The sequence below is a fragment of the Ornithodoros turicata genome, chromosome 3 (genome assembly GCF_037126465.1).
Source record: "Ornithodoros turicata isolate Travis chromosome 3, ASM3712646v1, whole genome shotgun sequence".
NCBI classification, from domain to species: domain Eukaryota; kingdom Metazoa; phylum Arthropoda; class Arachnida; order Ixodida; family Argasidae; genus Ornithodoros; species Ornithodoros turicata.
Window position 1 is genome coordinate 16,483,437 of NC_088203.1, and position 20,879 is coordinate 16,504,315.

A 20,879-nucleotide genomic window follows, 5' to 3' on the forward strand; every position below is an offset into this window, starting at 1 on the left:
TCATAGCCCGAAACGGTCTCACCCATACCGCACACCCCAGCTTCTACGAAAAGAAGTAGAAAGACAGGTCAACGAGCTCTTAGAGCAGGGACTAGTGTACCCCATCGTGAGCGAGTACGCCCACCCAGTGGTGTGCGTCGCCAAGAAAGATGGCAGCGTGCGACTTTGCGTGGATTATCGTGCGTTAAATTCCGACACCGTTGATGACGCCTACCCCATGGCACTCCAACAGGAGTTACTGTTTCGAGTAGGTAGGGCGCGATATATCACACTTTTAGATCTACGAAGGGGTTACTGGCAAATCCCGTTAGAGCAAAGCAGTCAAGAAAAAACCGCTTTTGTCACCCACTTTGGGCAATTTGCCTGGTCCGTGATGCCTTTCGGGCTGAGGAACGCCGCGGCAACGTTTCAGCGAATAGTAAATGCAGTGCTGACTGAGCATCAAGAGTACGCCTGCGCCTATTTAGATGGCATTGCTATATACTCAGTGGAGTGGGAGGAACATCTTCGTCATCTAACGGCCGTGCTCCGTACGCTAAAAAGGGTGAGGTTGACCGCGAACTTGGCGAAATGCCAGATAGCACGGGGGACGATCAGGTACCTCGGACACGTGGTAGGATCTGGATCCCACGCACCAGATCCGGAGAAAGTGAAAGTGATCAGCGACTTAAAGCGACCGGTAACCAAAAAGGATCTCAGGAGTGTTTTAGGTCTATGTGGCTACTACCGAGAATACGTAAGCGGATACGCCGAAATCGCTAGCCCGCTGACTCGTCTTACGGGGAAGAGAGTTCCTAATAAAATCCCTTGGACTGAAGAGGCAGAAACCTCCTTCCAGACTCTGAAGGCGAAGTTAGCAGAAGCGGTGGCTCTGGCGACACCCGACCCCGACAGGCCCTATTGGCTGTTCACGGACGCTTCGGCGTATGCGGCCGGTGCGTGTTTAGCGCAGATTGACGCTCAGGGCAAAGAGGTGCCGATCTCATTCGCGAGCCACAGATTCTCTGACACGCAGACTCGATGGGCGGCGATTGAGCGAGAGGCTTTTGCCGTCATCTGGGCTCTAAAAAAATTGACAATTGGGTGTTCGGGGCGCAAGTCACCGTGGTATCGGACCACAACCCGCTCGCGTACCTCACGTGCACGACACCTCAGGGGTCCAAACTGGCGCGTTGGGCACTCGCCCTCCAAAGGTATAATGTAAAGGTTGTATACACCGAAAGGGCACCGCTCATGGTAACGCAGACGCCCTATCGCGTCTCCAGTTTGAGGAAAGTTAGGTCATGTCAGGAATGCTGACATCTAGGTTAGAAGGACCTCGAGAGCGATTGACTCTCACCTTATCGTGTAGCAGACGTTATGACTCTGTTCTTACAAGTGTGTTCTACAGTGTTTATGTTGTGGACTGCAAACAGACCTTGTGTATGGTGATCGCTGGGTGGGACATTCGACGGATATCACGTTCTACTGTCTTACTATGTCCCCTGATGCATGCAGTTGACCAACGACGTTGGGCTCCTTTTGGTTAATGTGTGGCATAGTTGAGCCTTTAACGTGTCATTTTTTTTTGTCAACGGAGTTACAACTCTTATTGTTATTGTTCCTTGTGTTGTAATAGAGCCCCACAACGAACTTAAGGGGGGAGATGTAAGAGTTGCCCGCTAAGATCCCCATGTTATATAACGTGTAACACGGTACGCTCCCCGTTATTGTAAGAGTCCCTTTGGCCCGCTTCTTGCGTCGCCGTTGGCGCCAGAATTCCGCTGCTGTATGGGGACTCGAAGTGAAAGTGACCCACTTGCTGGACACGCTTTTGTGGGCGTCAATAGGTAATCCGCTGATCCCTAAGCACGGGGGAAACTGCGACGTGTTCAAGATGGCGGATGGGCCCGGAAGATTAAGTTCAAGTTCTCGGTATTTTCTCACGTGCGCAACCCATATTATTTAAACCAGTTAAGTGTTTCGTTTTCATGTATGCTTTTTCATTGGAGCGCGAGATTGTTGCGCAGTGGGCAGTTTCGGCCTACTTAAGCGGCCGCATGCAATTCGGGGGTAGCTTGAGCGGGGGCATCTGCCGCAGGAACGTCTAGACCCTGGTCATCATCGCCCAGCCCCGCCGAGCTCATGGTCACCACGCTGTAAGATATTTGCCTTGTACATAGTGTAATTAAACCTTGTTTTTGTTTGTGATACTTCGCTTGTCGGACGTCTATCTTCAAGTCAGCCGCCGCACTCTGAGCACATCCGAATCTTCGTGGAGGAGACGAAGGAAAAACTTTACTGTATGTATCCATAACGGTATACCCCCTATGGTTCGCTCCACTCGAAACTACGCAGACATCTTATCACGCCGGGTACGGCATCTTGGCTTCTATGCGCATTGATGATAGTGCCAGCCGCAACAACAATGAAAAAGAAGAAATTGTTGTTGCTCTTCGGTGCTGATAGGAGTTGCGTAAGGGACTAAAAGCTGATACCTGCGGTTTGAATTCAGCATGACGCCGCGACGATATGGCAAGGAAAAAAAAAACTTGCCAAGATACAGGGCACAAAAGTGAACTTGCACGGCAAATCGCCGGCAGTCCTAACATTTCCACGGCAGCAGACACCTTCGAGCACTGGTGCTAAAGTCTGAGGAAAAGACATCACAAATGAAAATACATATCCGTTACGAAGCCGTTTGAATTTCACTGTTCATGGTAATCAGTTCAATTTTTCTCGAAGTGCAGCACACACAGAGAAGCCCTTGATTCGCTTACACGTCTACCTGCAAGAAATGAAACCTTTCTGAAATAAAAAGTAACCTTTCTGCAACCCCGATGATGGCAGGGGCATTCAAGGAATACACCACAAAGAGTCACTGGTGTATTCTGCATAGCGAAGCCATTATCAACGACTTATACTAGGCCCTTGTACTTGGATTTTAACAGTGGTGACCACAAAATTTCGAAAAGGCGCCGGTAGAGCCCTTTAAAACGGGCGAAACCCTTTGTATCATGGTGCCAAAGGGATTGTAACGGAGGCGACCGCAAAATCCATAAAAGACCGCAGCAGAGCCCTTTGGAACAGGCGAAACCTGTTCCATGGTTCCAAACAGATATTATCAACGGTTATGATGCTCTTCTACTGGTATTGCAAGAGAAGTGACCACAAAATTCGGAAAAGGCAGCAGCAGAGTCCTTTAAAACGTACGAAACCCCTTGTATCATAGTACCAAAGGCATATTCATGACGGCTTATGCTATGCCTTTCTACCGGGATTGCGCAAGAGGGGACCGCAAAATTCGGATACGGCGGCAGCAAGGCCTTTTAAAACGGGCGCAACTCCCTGTATCACGGAGCGAAAGAAAGAAAGTTATCAGTGGCTTGTGCAATGCTGCTGGAGCTACAACACAGGGTGCGTTTTCTTATTCAACTCTGGCAACTCCGAGCGAAAAATAGCCAGAGTAGCCAGATTAGCGGAAATGACGTCATAACTCTGCGGCGAAAATTAGCCAGAGTAGCCAGGGAGTGACGACTCTACTCTAATGTGCTCTGAAGAAGGGTAGCCGTCGTTCTGACGTCACACACAAGCTAGCAGACGACGATGCGTCGTCTGCTATCAACCGTCCTGTTGACAGACAATATGGGTGGTGTTCAATTTCGCAATGTAGGACTCGTTAAAAACTGTCGAGCATTTTCTGCTGGAGTGCACGCATCTGCGTTAAGTTGTTAAACAGAGCGTCTGCCAGCACTTCCACATCGTCTCGCCCGTCAGGTCAGTCCGCCATTTTGAGCGCTGAGTAACTCTAGCCGTTCGAAAATTACGGTCAAAGATGGTTACTCTGGAGTCACGTGATGATAAAGGATCTGACGTCGTTACCCAACTCCTGGCTACTCGGGTTGAGTAGGAAAACGCACCCACAGGCGATCGCCAAATTCGGAAAACGTGGCAGCAGAGCCCTCTTAAACGAGCAAAACCCTTGTGTGATGCTGCCAAAGACTTATTGTCAACAACTTATACTATGCCATTCTACCGAGATCATAACACAGGTGACCACAAATATCGGAAAAGGATGCAGCATAGCCCTTCAAAACGGGCGAGACCCCTTGTATCATGCTGTCAATGACTTGCATCAATGCATCAGTGGCTTGTGCTATGCCCTTCTACTGGGATTGTAACAGAGGCTACCGCAAAATACACAAAATGCAGCAGCAGAGCCCTTTAAAACGGTCGATACCCATTGTATCATAGTTCCAAAGTCATATACGTATTCGCAACGGCTTATGCTATTGCCATTCTACTGGAATTATAACGGACGCGGCCGCAAACTCCATAAAAGGGTGCAGCAGGGCCCTTTAAAACGGACAAAAACCCCTTTAATCATGGTGGCAGACATTTTACACACATATAAAGACGCGACGGCTTATGCTATAGACCTGTTGCTCTGGGCCAGGTGGCGCGAGTGAGCAGCAACGTCAGCGCCCCAAATTATGCAACAAGCGGTAGTTTAGCAGACGACGCGGCACTTTCAAATACACGGTCTCGAGTTGTTCGCAGTTTTCAAGAAGCACCGCTTTTTCTGTAGATTTCCTACAGGTTTTGTAGCTTTCCTTGGCACCATACCGTTTGAAACACCATGCAAAACCCGCTGATGAAACGACCTACTGTTGGCCGCTTGGGCCCGAAATGGCGCTGTGCAAACTTCACTGCAACAGCCCTATGCCCCGCTCCTGTGATTGCATCGGAAACTGCGAAATTTGGAAAAGGCGGCAGCAGGGCCCTTTACAATGAATCAAATGACTTGTATCATGATGCAAAACAGATACAATGAACGGCTTTTACTGGGACTGTAACAGAGGCTACCGCAACGTTCGGCAGCAGATCGAGCCCTTTAAAACGTGCGAAGCCCCTTTAATCGGGGTGCCAGGGCGTACCTGTTTCCCCTGTACATGGAGAGGTCGCGTTTGAAGAAACTGCTTCCAAAACGACACTCGCGAAGGCAAAAAATAAAAATAAAATGAAACCCTACCAAATTTGGGGCTTAATCTGAGTAATAAAAATATCACAAATGTCTTAAGCTGGTTTTATAGAATGTATACATGGAATCCAGACTCCGGAGTTTGAGCCCCGTACCATTTTCTCCTTTTGCACCCTGAGAGGTCTCGGTTTACAAAATCGCTTCCAAAATGGCACTCGAAATGGCCAAATGGCCAATTTCATCAACTTCGGGGCCTAATATCATTTGATATAACAATAATATTAAAGATCTCCAAAGCTGATTTTCTTCTTCAACTTCGGCGCTTAATATCATTTGTTATAACAATGATATTAAAGATGCCCTAAGCGGATTTTATAATCTGTATATGTGAAAATAAGGCCAAGGGGTTTGAACCCCGTATCTTATTCCCCTGTTGCACCCTGAGAGATCGCGTTTGACAAAATCGCTTCCTAAACGGCACTCGAAATGGCCATGTGGCCAATTTCATCAACGTTTAGGCTTAATATCATTTGATATAAGATGATCTTAAAGATGTCCTAAGCTGATTTTGTAATATGTGTATGTGAAAGTAAGATCACGGGGTTTGGACCCCGTGTCTTGTTCCCCTGTTGCACCCTGAGAGGCCCCGTTTGACAAAATCGCTTCCAAAACAGCTCTCGAAATGGCCAAATGGCCAATTTGATCAAGTTCGGCGCTTAATATCATTGTTAAATCAAATGATATTAAGCGCCGAACTTGATCAAATTGGCCATGTGGCCATTTTGAGGGCTGTTTTGGAAGTGATTTTATGTATATGAGAAGGTAAGATTACGGGGTTTGAACCTCGTACCTTGTTCCCCAGTTGCACCCTAAAAGGTCGCGTTTGAGAAAATCGCTTCAAAAACGGCACACGAAATGGTCAAGTTCACCAACTTCGGGGCTTAATATCATTTGATGTAAAAGTAATATTAAAGATGTCCTAAGGTGATTTCGTAATACGTATACGTGAAAGTAAGGTCACGGGGTTTGAAGCCCGTATCTTGTTCCCCTGTTGCACCCTGTAAGGTCGCGTTTGACGAAATCACTTCCAACAGGCACTCGAAATTGGTAATTTTATCAAGTTTAATATAAAAGCGATATTACTCACTCAACGCAAAGTTGTCTATTCTGTTGGAGATACGGAAAAAATGACCGTCCGCCTTTCGAACTCCTTCAGACCGGCCGTACAGTCTCAGCGCATGCGTATTACGATAATACTGGGACTTAGTCCGTCGAGCGCCTAGGAGGGGAACCCTGCCTGAGTCGCAACTTTGAAGGCCCTGGGTGCATCAGAATTAGCACTCACACATCATGCCGTTGTTGGTATGTGGCCTGGAGGACATACTGACTAAAAATAGGCGATGATATTTCCAGAATTCGGCTGTCATTGTCGAAAAATCGTAGTCTAAACATGGGCCCTGTGCAAAAATCGACGGAATCCCCATAGGCCGTAGAGCATTAAAATTCATTTGGCCAGGGTGCACTAGGTTTATATTCTGCTAGCGCATTTCATGTCTCCAGGGTTGTTTGCAAGGTGTTCTTCTGTATTAGATGACATCTTAAAATTTCTATTCTGTTTAGCTGTTAATTGGCATAAACGCTGTCTCCCATCCTTCACATCCCGTAAGGGCGCTTCCCGCATAGCGGCTAAGCATAGTGGCGGAGCACTCCGGCGGGGTAGTGACCGCGAATTTTGGGATTGATCGATTGCAATGGCAGACGCGAACCGTTTGAAGCCTGCTTTCACTGAGGCAGCGCCCGGAACAGCTAATTCTTATGTCACGTCTCCACTTACTGCTTTTTTTTTTTCTCGAGGGGGGAGCCCTGTAGCGACAAGAACGAAGAAGCGCGGCGCAAGCTCTGCGAGCTCCGTTCAGACCGCCAGTTCAGTTTAGTTCCTTCAGTAAAACTCGTCCTGCTCACGCCTGCTGCCTCCTGTTTCCACAGGCTTAAGATGTATCTTTTTATTAAATGATATGGAGCATCGAAGTTGATGAAACTATCCATTTGACCCTCGAGAGTGCGCGCCTCGGATACGATTTTTTCAAACGCGACCTTCCAGGATGTAACAGGCGAAAGAGGTACGGGTCGAGCCGTAGGGAGGCAAGTTTGCTCCCTGGGCAGGGTAAATCTAAAGCACCCCCTCTCCCACTGTCGTCAGAAGCTGTGTAAACGAAGAAACGAAAACGCATGTCTGCACTGCCGACATCGTAAATCCAAATTTTCTTCGTTCGCGCTTTATTCTGTCCAACCATACCTGCCAGGGCCTGTTGTTCGGCGCCCTCTTTGGCGAGTGCACCCGGGGCGGCTCAACCCCCCATCGCTACGGCTCTGGGTACGGGGCTCGAATTCTGTGCTCAATTTCACGTATACATATTACACTGTCGGCATAAGGTATCCGATATATATATTTTTTTATTAAATGATATGGAGCACCGAAGTTGATGAAACTATCCATTTGACCATTCAGAGTGCGCGCCCTGGAGAATATTTTTCAAACGCGACCTCCCAGGTTGTAACAGGTGAAAGAGGTACCGGACTCAAAGCCCGAGCTCAATTTCACATATACATGTTGCAGGGTCAGCCTACATTCTAAAAGCAGAACTTGACGGCAAAGCAACCGTTGCGCCAACGATTGCCACGAATGATAAGGCTGCGGCTTCTGATTCAGGAGAGAGGGAGGCGTACGCCTTTTTGTGTCAGTTATCATATCCGAATAGACGCAGAAAGGCGTACGTTCCCCTCTCTCTACGCATCGGAAGTTTCAGCTCACTTTTTAGAGTGCAGCGCATGTTATGGGAAAACCAGTCCTGACGAAGGCGGAGCTTCCGCTGCAGCGTCGACATACCCGTTCAGCTTTCCAGTTGTAAATAACTTCCTGCACCTCCGTTGTCTGCCTAAAATTTTTTAACAACCTATTTAATTTTGCGGTAATTTTGCGGAACACGTTATAAGAAAAGTGTTCGCAATGTTCGTAGCAGACGGTTTTTCCTACGAACGAATGAGGGGCTCTCTACCACAAACGTCACACTAGAGTGGGTGTGGTCTGCAGTTGGAGCGCTCTGGCTTGTCACCGCGTAAGCGATTTTCTTAATTAATTGCGCCGTGGTGAAACAACTTTGGACAGAAATATTTTGTGGGAATGCTTTTCACATACTGCTTTACAAGATGACAGCAGTTTTTGGCCATGTTAGATACCACTTTAAGTAGGAGAAATAAAACAAAAACAAATGTATCGGGGACTCCTGCCCTTATCTTGGGTTGCATTTTCTTTCTTGTAATCTTTCTCCAGGACGCAACAGGCGATAGTGTGCTGTTTCACTCTCTCGCATTGGCGGTGAACGAAAGGCGGGTCTCCCAAGGTGCGCAGTGAACAAATTAAAGATTCACGATTCACGATTTCACGATTCACGATCACGATCACGATCATTCACGATTTTATGTTGGAAGATCTATCGAACGGATTTTTGTTCCGAAAACGGCTCCGGTATCAGGTGACCAAAGGGACAGGACGTTCGCATTGGGACAATTAACTTCGTAGCTTTTATAATTAAAAAGTTAACTGTTGAAAGTTAGTCAAGACATTGCCTTAGGAGTTTGCTAATGCCCTCCTAAGGAGTGCCCTTCAGCCTATGCTATAATGCAACTGATTTCATCTCGGAAGAAGTGATATATATATATTTAAAAAATATGTTCGCATCTAGCGGGAACACCCTGTATATATATGTAATACCTCGGAGTCCGAGGCTCGTGGCTGTTCGTTTTGTTGTTGACGTTTGTAGCCCGCCTCGCAAATGTCTCGTTATTTTCCCTCCTCCAACATGCGAAGTCGCGTTCGTTCATTTTAAAGCGACCAAAGAACAAAGACGAGACTAGAGCACGCACAAGTCGCTGTGCTCACAAGTGCTTCAGAGAGTTGGCCAAGTCACACTCGTGGGCGCAGCGTGCTGAGTGAGTGACGGAAATATTTGGGGATGGAGAGGGTGTCATGTCTGAGGCGAACAATTTTACCCGGCGCGACCATGACTAGAACACGGATAGGACGCCTGGGGAACTTGTGGGGAAGTGAAAGAAAGAAAAAAAAAAAACTGTGGAAATGAGCTTTACGGGTGAAATTGGCAGTGTGGCGCCTGCGATTGCTTTCCGCTGACGATATACAGACTACATAACAGGTTAATTCTATATATTAATAACGAGATTATTTGTCGTAACAAAATAGCCATAGCCATTGTGAGGAGAACGCGCTGGCCTTTGTCTTTGCCAACATGCACCATTTCAACGACTACAAAACAGCCGTCACACTGAAGTAGTACACACTTTAACTGACTCAACCAAGCAGAGCTGACTCTGGAATTCGCGTTACAGGAGTTGTAACTGTCCTCGTTTTTCTTTTTTTTCTGCATCAGTGAACTTCATCCAGACATCGTCCTTTTTCGAACAACAGACATATTGCCGGACAGGAGCTTAGTCACGCGTGCCATGTTTGGGCCATCACCGTGGGCGGAAGCTGTTGGTCAGCCGACATTCGTAAGTTCCTTCGTAACAATGCAGGATTATCCACTATTTAGTTGTTCTTTCAATAACTTTTAAATAGCTATATTGATAGCTGGGGTAGTTGGTAACGTGACATTGTAGAAAGTATGCAGCAAAAGGGAGCAAAACGCAACACGATGAGAGCAAACTCACAACTGAAGATTTATTCACAAAGGAGAACAATCTAAAAGGTTAGAGGAGGGGGAGGAGGGAGGCATATTATAAAAACGGGGCGCCCGGTTTTGAGTGACAGCGTCCGCAGTGTCTCAAATGTTCCAGTTTGGGGACTGTCAGTGCAATTGACGTGCAGCTTATGTAGCGTTCCGTTCCAAGCTCGGTAATGAGGGAGGCTTCTATAAGTTCTGGAGTCGTCTTGTCTTTTGCCTTCGCCGCATCTGAAGTCTGTCGCAGGTGCCTGGTATTCAGGCACCTGCCCGTTTGCCCGACGTATTTCCTGCCGCACGACATTAATATCGAGTAAACGACCTGTTCCTGACATTCTACAGCCTGGAATCTATGTTCGAACTTGCATTCTCTTGGTTCCCGTAGTTTATTTACCCGCCGACACACGCTTTGCAGTTTGATCGGTGCGGAGATCATTACTGGGACTCCGTGTCTTCCCCCTACTTCTTTGAAATTATGCGAAAAACTGTGTACATATGGAACGAAAACAGGCCTCCCTGGTAATCTTTCGCATGTGTTTTTGTTGTTGCCTCTCAACTTCCGCACCAGTTTTTCGGCAGCGCCTAAGAGAAGCACTGTGGGATATATTGCTTCCTGCCATTTGTCTATTCGCGATTGAACGTACGGAATGTACGCGAATGTACGGAATGTTCACAGGATCGGACCAGGGACATTTCTAAGGTAGCCGAGCCTAAGGAACTTTTCACGACCTTCGTTTGGGCAGAACGGTACGGCGGAACCCCTTTCTTGGACCTTGGGCTAGAGAACCGACACATATGCGTATCGGAACTCCTGACGTTCAGGTCGAGGATTATAATGTTCCGTTCTGAGGGAGTTCAAACGTAAAGTTTAGTCCGTGGGAGGAGTCTCGAAAAACCTGTATCAGGCTATCCACAGTGGTCTCCTTACCCCGGTCACACACACACACACACACACACACACACGCAAAAAAAGAAAAACGTCAACAGCGGAATATCCTGAACCTACAGAAACCCGCGTTGAGGGCTTGCTGTATGCGAATGTCAACTGCACGGAACAAATATCACCCAGGGCTGGCGACACTTTGGATCCTATTGGGGTGCCTGTCTTCTGCAGATATAGCTGTTTGTTATCGGCGATTACAGTGGAGCTAAGATAAGCTCGTAGAAGCTCAACGAACGACACAGCGCTCATACCCACTGCATTCTGGAATTGTGTAAAACCCTGGTTCTCGATGAGATTTTGAACGGCGCTTAGAAGTGGGACCTGTGGCATAGACTAGAAAAGGTCCTGAACGTCTATATATAGCATGGGGTATTTGCACGGATTGTCCTTTCGAAGAAAGTCAATCACATCGGAGGAGTTCTTTCCGACGAACACGTCGGTCACTGTTTCAATTTAGTGAGTAATAAGGTAGACACATTGTGTGTGTGTTTCTCAGATGCAATGGTTCTGAAAGGAATATTTTCCTTGTGGGTCTTGACCGTGTAAAACACGTCCAAAATGTTCTTGGCACTGCATTTGATAGACACGCAAAGGGAGCTGAGATGGTTATCCCCACAATTGCATATAGAACCAGTTTATGGGCTGCTTTCGCTTCTTGCTCGGTCGCGGGGCAGAAATGTTTCGACAAGGCCTTCTCGGCCTGGCCTGCTTTCTTTGTAAATGTCAGACGAGACGATGACAAAGCCACCTTTCTTGTCGGCCGCCAAAATCCTGGTGTCCGTTGTACGGTTGAGCGGTTTAATCGTTTGTCTGGACAGGGATACTCGTGTAACGGCTTTCACAGCATCGGCTATGCACGGCTCTTGTTCTTCTCCGGGGCAGCTCTTGCGTTGTTTCTGATTTCGAGAACTTCAGATTTCGAGATCTCTGTCTGGACGCTAAACTTTGTTCCCATTGAGAGAATCTGCGAGACGTCTGTTGGGTCTTGGCTCAAATTCACCAGTTGATAGTTCGGGGATGGCTCTTTCCCTTTGGGCTTATTTTCCTTGTAGCTTACCATGAGAGCACGGAGAGTGTCCTTCCAAGTGACATCAGTAAAATTTCTCCCGAGGCTTGTGTACAGCTGGAATCTTGACTCGGAGCTCTGACTCACCTGGTATCCTGCATCCGGCTTTGAGGCACTCCTGGGAGAACCTGTGGTGCCGCCAGCATTCTCCCCGCAGTATTTTACAAATTCGTTTGATGTGGCTTGCCGTAGGGGTCATGAAACCAAGCAGCAGCCGAAGCTCGTCCGGAATGACGCGGCGATCCAATGTGGCAGGATTCCTCCCATGGAACATTACAATTCCTTGAACATCAGGAGTTCCCCGACGCATGTATGTTGGCTCTACAGCCCAAGGACGAAGAAAGGGATGTTGCCGTACCGTTCTGCCCGCTCTAACATCGTGAAAAGAAACCTAGCCTCGGCTACCTTAGAAATGTCCCTGACCCGATCCTGTGAACATTCCGTACAGATTAGTTTTCAATCGCAAACAGACGAATGGCAGGAAGCAACATATCCCACTGTGCTTCTCTCAGGCGCTGCCAAAAAACTGGTGCGGAAGTTGAGAGGCAACAACAAAAACTCACGCGAAAGATTACCAGGGAGGCTTGTTGCGGTTCCATATGCACACAATCTTTCGCATAATCTCAAAAAAGTAGAAGACACCGCACCGATCAAACTGCAAAGCGTGTGTGGGCGGGTAAATAAACTACGGGAACCAAGAGAATGCAAATTCAAACAAACTCCAGGCTGTAGAATGTCAGGAACAGGTCGTCTACTCGATACCAATGTCGTACGGCAGGAAATACGTCGGGAAAACGGGCAGGTGCCTGAATACTAGGCTAAGTGAGCACAAGACGTTAGTGTCCAACGGAACCCCCTCGGGCCGTTTAACACTACATTGCCAGAATGGCGGATGCCATCCCCTCTTCCAACAGACTTCAGTTGTAACGAGGGCAAAAGACAGATTATAGAAGCCCCCCTCATTACCCAGCTTGCAACGGAACGCTACATAAGCTGCCCGTCCATTGCCCTGACAGCCCCCAATTGGACTGTTTGGGACACTGCGGACGCTGACCCTCAAAACCGAGCGACCCGTTTCCCCCACAACCCTACTCTTTTCCCCCCTCCCCTAACCTTTCACGCTGTTCTCTTTTGTGAATAAATCTTCAGTTTTGAGTCTGCAGTTGTCGTGTTGTGTTTTAGTATCAAGCAAAAGGACAGGAACACACATAGACTAAGACACAACACGACAACTGCAGACAACTATCTACAATGTAACTTTTGAATAACAGGGCCGCCATGGTGACTCAGTCGGTAGCATGCCCACCTGCTGATCCCAAGATCACGGGTGAAAAACCCGGCCGAGGACGGTGGAAGTTGGTGGGAGGGTACAAGTTGCTCAGACACGCCGTCTTCCACGAGGGCCGTTAACGTGGTATTCGTGTGTCGATATTTCGGCGCACCTTGTCCACTGTAGCGGCAGTCATAATCACCGTTCTCTCGCGTCGTAATGTCCCGATTTATTAATGAAAGTTTTAGTACATCGCGCACGCTGTCGCCTTTATGCGCGCAAGGGTTAGTGTTGACGGTTGCGCGCACTGCGCGAAGTTCTTTCTGTTATCAGCGTGCGCAGAACCACCAACGCTACCCCTTACGTACGCAAAACCGATAGCTTACAATGTACTAAAACTCTCTATAATTCAAAACACTTCGAAGACACCTCTGTGCGTGACACAGAGGTCCAGCAAAATATTTTCTTTTGTCTTGGCAAAGCGCTTTGTGCCATACATATACTCTTATCGTTTGAGATATTGGGGACATCCACGTCTCTTCTCGGAAGGGGTAGCATGCAACACCTCCGGTTTGGGAGCGTGCATGTGGGTATACCATTGACAAGATAGAAGGCCAGTGCCGAAAGCCAGGACACAGAAAATATTGATTACTAAGGAAACCATAAGAACAAAAACGAACAGTGAATTATGTCGTCGCTGCAGAGCATTCAACAACCGCAGTATTCATTTGTTGCATCAGTACCTCTCCTAAGTTCGCAAGTACAATGAAAATGTTATACTTGCCGGAGGTGTCAATCTGCCGGGTACTGATTGGTCCCAACTTACTTGTAGAGGCTCCGAGGTCTATATAGCATCTTGTTACTTGAATTATTGTTTACTTTCGATCTTCGCCAGCTGGTTAGCCACATAACTCCTACTAGCCAGACGCTTGGGCGTTGCCAGGATTTTCTCCAGTTGGGGGGAGGGGGGGCAAAGTGTTTCGTGTGTGGGGCAAACGTCCCCCCTCCCCACTACCACCTCTTTTTCTGAAGGTGGACGTTGCGGAGACTGTGCAGGTGTTCAAAGGTTCGTATTACGACATCTGAGACTAAAGGGTGCACTATTTTCAGCAGCGACCTTGAAGCTTCAGGGAGGGCCCACGGCCCTCAACTGCCCCCTCTCGGTACGCCTATGGCAGATGGTACGCCTACGGCAAGCGGCGAGCGCGAATGAATTCAATCGCACATTCTTTAAAGCGTTTACACAACCTTTTTGCAACGTGTCTGTGAGCCTCAGTAGATTACCACTGGCAATGCCGGCAACTTCTGTGAACATTAAGGGCAAATTCAACTTGTTACTAAATTTTGGCCAAAAAAGTTGCCTGGTTGTGATGAATTGGTATGGCGCTACTCTGAAATGGTGGTGAAATATCTTTACCCCTTACCAAAAGACTGGACGGTGTCCAAAGTGATACCAATACACAAGACCGGGGATAAGGTCTTACCTACTACTAACCGCCCTATATCACTTCTCAGTACATAATGCATACTACTTGAACATATCATAGCTTGCAAAATAATGAAGTACCTGGAATCTGAAAGTATACTCGCAGCTTACACTTCAGGAACAACTTATCTACTGTCAACTGGTGCCATCCGTCGTTGATGCCATATTTTTAGACCTATCTAAGGCGTTCGATCGCGTACCATATCATCTACTCCTGCTTAAGTTGCGCTATGTCGGGATTACTCCCGGCCTTGTGTCTTCGTGACGCTTACCGTGTATTCACACGAGCGCCTTTTCTGACTGGGCAGCGAATGGAGGAGGAGAAGGAGGACTCAGCGTAATCACCCAATGATCCAATCATTCGGTCGCGGGCGGAGCTTATCGTACAGCAGAATCTAGCAAGCGCGCACGTTTTTCTTATTTTTTTATAGATATGCAGATAGATAACAGCCTTGTGCAACATCACTGCGCTCGGCTGCTAGCCGTCAGAAAGAACCACGCGGATGGTTTGTTCCTGGGGCATAGAATATGACGACTGACGCGCAGAGCCTTCCGGGGAGGACGAAAAAAAAAAAGGAAAAAAGAAAGCCACCTTCTGATGCCAATGTGACAAGCTCTTTTGTTTTTATCTAATACACCTGGTATAGAGCAACACTCGATTTTGTGGAAACTTGCCGATGAGTAATACCGAAATGTACCATGGAAACATGCCATGTGAGAACAGATCGTTTTTGAACTGAAAAAGAGACACCTGGATGTCGAAACAACGGTATGTATGTACACCAAAGCACTTTGTGGGTCCCCATATTCACGGCGTAGTCGTTGTATCAGTTAAGAACGTGTTAATTATTAATAACGAGTTGGCTGCATGCTCGCATTGCAAACCAAAAGGTATCAGCTCAGGATGCTGGTAGTTTCGCCAGGTAAGCCAAAGGGGCTCAAAATTTAATCCACGAGCCGGCCACTGCGGAGGTCGCGCATATTCATAGTTGTCTTGGATCATAAATTAACTGTGTAATGCTATAATATTTTAGGTCTGTAATTACACAAGCTTACAGGTAGCACCCTGTGTTCACCATCACGTCCAAAGTTTCACTTTCACATCAAAGTTTGGGAACTTTGGGAATGGTGCCACAGCGCATCAAAGTAACGTGACTATGCTGAAAATGCAACATATTGACGAACTTACGTTATAGCGTCTCGCTTTGCCATAGCATTATTTCGTAATTTTTCACTGGGGGAGCTTATACAACGCGATATGCAAAAAGTGCGAATTCGTAAATTTCGTTTTGTCCCATAATTTTATATGTATGGATGCGACGGTAACGTACTAACCCCCCCCCAACCCCCCTCCCCCAAAGAAAAAGAAAGAAAAAGATCAGGAAAGATCATAAAGGTTGTTTGAGTGGGAGAGGATTATTTCCAAAAGAGGTCGTTCTCCCGTTCTAATTGCACTACCAACGGTGCGGGTTCATGGTGGTGAACTCCACCTCGTTATGCCACCAGTATATGCGATGAACTGCAATGAGTAGTGTACGAAGGCAGTAGACACAAAAACATGGCCTGTCCAACGCCTAAAGCAATGGGGCCAATGAAACGCAGGAACGCTCCCGTACCTGAACCATCCCATTTCTGCACTCAAAAAGCATAGCAGGCTATGCTCCAACCATGGCCACGAGCGATAGGATCATCGCTTCTGATTCGAATATAGAGCAGGGCGAACGGTTTTTTTTGTCACTTATCATATATCCGAATTGACACAAGGGAGAGGGGTTATGGCAGGATCGGCTCGCCGTTGTTTTCCACACAGAAGTGGGCGTCGTCATGACTATAGCCAAAAAAAAAAAAAAAGAAAAGAAGCTGGCCGGATGGAGGATAGAGGTGCGTAGATAATAATAATAATTGGGTGTTTACGTCGCGCGAGAACTTAGATCATGAGTGACGCCACAGCGGTCGGTCTGTGGATTACTTTTGCCCACCTGAGGGTTCTTTAACGTGCGATGAAAGAGGTGGCGTAGAGGGTGCATGAGTTCGTTGGGGGGAGCAAACTGTTAGATGGATCTTGGAGCAAGACCTGCCTTCTGCAGAAAGAGGACAAGGTTTCTTGCTTTAGCAGAACGTGCGGCAGAACTACCACACACACACACACACACGCGCACACCATTGAGAGAAAAAGATCTATATAAGATAGATGGATCTTGGAGCAAGACCTGCCTTCTGCAGAAAGAGGACAAGGTTTCTTGCTTTAGCAGAACGTGCGGCAGAACTACCACACACACACACACACACGCGCACACCATTGAGAGAAAAAGGTGTACGCTCCACTGTGTCTTCCAGTCAGAAGTGAGCCAGGGCTACTATTCGCGGCAATGGTTGGCGCAGAGTGTGCTATGCGATGAAGCTGTTTTTACTGTGTTCTAAAGGTGCGACCTTTACGCCACAGCCGTCTCTGCTTTACATCACACTCATCACCGTCACACTGCTGCGGCGTCACGGTAGAAAACGAAGACACACAGCCTTCATAGCACTCTCTCGTACACTCTTTCCCGCTCAGTCTTATTTATGACCGCTTTATGCATTTAGGGGCATGTTTAAGCGCACATAATTCGAAGGAATCTGTTGCGGATGGGTTACGGAAAAACGATCACTGGTTAGTATAATGTCCCGCATATTCATCTCTATACTCTCCTTATCCGCTTTGCTATGCGGAGCAGAACGTATTCAAAAGCGGCCGCATCCATTCTCAAAACCTTGCGGTAGGCACATGGGTCCTCGTGTCGTAGCTCCCGTAGAAGGCTATTTTGCAGACCGTGCTCTTTCCTCAACACCCATTCTTTCGTCCATATCTTCTTTAACTACTTCTTTTCGTGGCAGCATTCACTATCGTCAATGAGAACAGCAAAAGCCACCAATTTTCGCTTTCTTTCGTCCTTTGCGTACGAAACGCCGTGCACATAAAATTAATGCTGCAACCTTCAACCGCAGCGCGAACGTCATCCCCGGCATCTGAGCTGACAGCACATTGGAACACTATCGGTGTAGGCATTCCAGAGGGGCGTAGCCTCAGCGCCTTATCGTTTATCCTCTCGCTCCTGGTGTCGCTGCGCCGTCAGAAAACACGCTCGTGTGAATACACGGTTATAGACGTGTCAGTCAAAGTCTGATCAACTTGCTGCGAAGGAGCCATTGTAAACTCTCAGAGTGGTGTGTGAGATGGCAAATGGGAATTAATTTTGACATAACCAACCAACAAGGCAACCAATGAGATTCCAATATTCGGTTGGCGACAGATGCATTCAGATAGTCAAAGAATTTTGGCCTCATAATCTCCTACACTCTTAAATGGGACAGCCATATTAATTATATTTCTACTAATGCATTAACAAACAGACACAAACGAAAATAACAGTCTTCTCGATCTGTTAAACATAGAACATAAACATAGAAACTTAGAACACGCTAATCAGACCAGTCCTAGAACATGCCTCGATTATCTGAGACCCTCATCACACGAATATGATATCAAAAATTGAAAAAGAAGAAAAACAACTTTATTGTGAAGTGATGAATGGGGAGTTGTATCGCCAGTGGCGATACTCTACCCTGTTGCTGGTGGTGATGCGGGGAATGAAATCGTGAACCCCTTCACAATAAGGATCGAAGTCCTATATGGTATCCAGAAGCGCCAAGAGACCTTTGAGGGCAGAGCGCGGGTGGGCTACATGTGGCCTACATGTGGCCAGGGACCAAACGATTTTGTAAGAACGGGGCGAGAGTCGTCCGAGAGGGGTGATCCGGAGAGTACGGTTCGGAAAGGTTGGTAGTGTAGGCAACGGAGAAGAATGTGCTCTAGATCATCTACAGCACCGTAGTAACAGCATTGAGAGTCAACTTGTCTAAAAAGAGAAACTGAAAAAGAACTTCCCTGCCCGTTTTATTACTAATGACTACCATCGGACTCCCTTTGTTACACATATGGTTAAACAATTGAACCATTCGTTCCATTTTATTTTTTTGTGGGAATAGCAAGCCGACACCCTGTCTGGCTGACCTTTCCCTCGTTCCTCTTCTTTGTTTGTTTGTTATCATTAAACATATCCCCCCCAATTCGTTTTTCCTTGAATTCGCATCTGCGCATTAATAAAAACCTATACCTTTTGCCCCTTCCCCGCTACTCTGCGAGATTAAATCAAGGTAAGCGTGTTGAATCATTCAGGTCACGTATTCATGCATTTAAGTATTCCTTTTTTCCGCGTACCATCAAGGACTGCAATTCCTTTCCCCCTGAACTATTATCCCCAAATCTTCATGCATTTGAGCGGAGCGTTAGACTTTGCTTTGCTTGTTAGAAACCTCTAAACATAAATAAATAAATATCAACCTTATTGTGAGGTAATGAATGAATGGGGAGCTTGATCGCCAAGGGCTTTACTCTGCCCCCGTGCTGGCGGGGATGTGGGGAACTGAATAATGAGCCCATTCACAAAAGCAATCGAAGTGCTATGGCATCGAGAAAGGTCAAGAGAGCTTTGAGGGCAGAGCGTTGGTGGGCTGGATTTGGCCAGAGACCAAGCGATTTTGTGAGAGAGGGGAACGAGTGCAGGCTGGCAGTGTAGCCAGTTAAGAAGAATGTGCTCTGGACGTTCTACAGCACTGCACTGACAACATCTTGGGGAACTTTTCTCAAGCGGTAACGCCACTGCGCTGTAGAAGCCACATCGAGTCGCATTCGATGAACTAATGCGGCATCGTGACGAGAGGTGTTCCGTGGCATGCGGGAAGCGAGCGTTGGATCAAGTTTTCTCGGCATAGCTGCGGTGAGAATGTCAGTTGTCCATTGGCGGAAAGCCAGGGGAGTCACGAGGCGTCGAAATATAGAACGACAGTCTCCTCTAAGCGGCGCGATACTGGTCCGTCTCCGAGACGACAGTGCTACTTCTGCGGCGGTGTTCGGCTTGTTCATTCCCGACGAAACCACAATGGGCTGGAATCCCACTGGAGAACCAGACTGTGCCACGCTTCGTACACAAGGTTATAAGCCATTGACACATCCTCACTAGGGGTATGGATTAGCCTAATATGCCAGAATTTTCAGTAGCTTGCAGTGCAGTATTCTTTCGGAGTACGCTACCCATTCCCGCGGGGTAAAATCCACGATGCGCTGCAGAACGAAAATGATGGCATAGAGTTGTGCAGCTGTTGATCAGGTTGGATGCGAAAGGCGTCGTCCTTGCACCAAGCCTTCGGATGGTATGACGAATGCAGACGCGGACTTGCCATTTCTTGATGAGCCACCTGTATATGATGCTACAGACGTAGAAAACTTGCCTACCACAGCATAAAAATTGGCTCGAAGGAGTTGAGCGCAGAGTATTCCTGTCCAAAGACACCTGGACGCATATCTGGGTAGTTTCATTTTAAATCGAACAACGTGTGAAAGTCGTATTTTTTAATTCGACCAGAAAAAATATATGTTAGAGGACAGTTCAAGCGACGCAAATCGCGCCACGTGCGACGCTCGTGCGTGAAGTAGTTTCCGCGTAGGAGAGGGGGAAAGTCGGAGGCTGCTTGGACGCGCTTTCTTCTGGACCGACTTTGACGGGATCTAGCACCGCTGTCTTGGAACTGGAGGATTTTTGTGATTATAGGCTGCACCATAGACACTGTCCACAGCCACCCGCAGAACTCTGAGAGCCACAGATTTTCTGTTAAAAAATGCCAAACTTGGCGTAAACGTTCAAAAAGGCCAAACTTTGTTACCAATTTTCGTCATGATGGAACGTCTGAGAACATCGAGCTTAGTGCCATTCGATAGGACGTTGAAAGAGCTTTCGTGCTGTATAGAATTCATTTTTCTCAGCCCAGTTGTTTCTGTGTTATTAACTTGAGAATCACACATGGTAGGCTAAAATTGCCAATGTTGCATCTCAATTTTCTCAAAAATGCCATCTTCGATTTCTTTGATTATTTTTCAAAAGGTGGCGTCACGTCTGTACTTTAGACGTCAAGTGAGACAATCTTTTTATTTTTGGCTGAGAGACGCGCAGCGATTTTTTTTGTCAGGCAGGGTGCACGAGGCTGCGGCCTTGCGCGCCCCACCCACGACCACGCGACCTTCAACCTCTTCTTTGCTATATGTGTCTCGTTGACGGAGAAATCAATGACCACACTGTGTGAGCTTGTTGTAGTGTCCCCGGAGCATCACTTTACGTTTACCCAATGGTCTCTCAGTTCCGTCAGGCTCATTCAAACCGTGGGAGAGTACATGAGTTGCCTGTTCGCCCTTGACAAGAAGCCCCAGTTCGACGAACATACCGACAAAGCAGTGAGAAGAAACGAAGCACTTCGTACAGATCTTTATCCACTAGTAACATCTTAGCTTTTGTTTCAGGTTGCCGCCACTCCCTCAGGCAGTGTG

At 47.3% G+C, this 20,879-nt stretch overlaps 1 protein-coding gene across 1 annotated transcript in view; it reads left to right on the plus strand.

Annotated features, from left to right (window-relative positions):
• Positions 1 to 20,879, plus strand: part of LOC135387752 (uncharacterized) — a 155,426-nt gene that overhangs the window by 103,886 nt on the left and 30,661 nt on the right. The window contains exon 8 of the mRNA XM_064616850.1: positions 9,406 to 9,526. Coding sequence (XP_064472920.1) covers positions 9,406 to 9,526 — 121 coding nt within the window. The remainder of the gene's footprint in view (positions 1 to 9,405; positions 9,527 to 20,879) is intronic.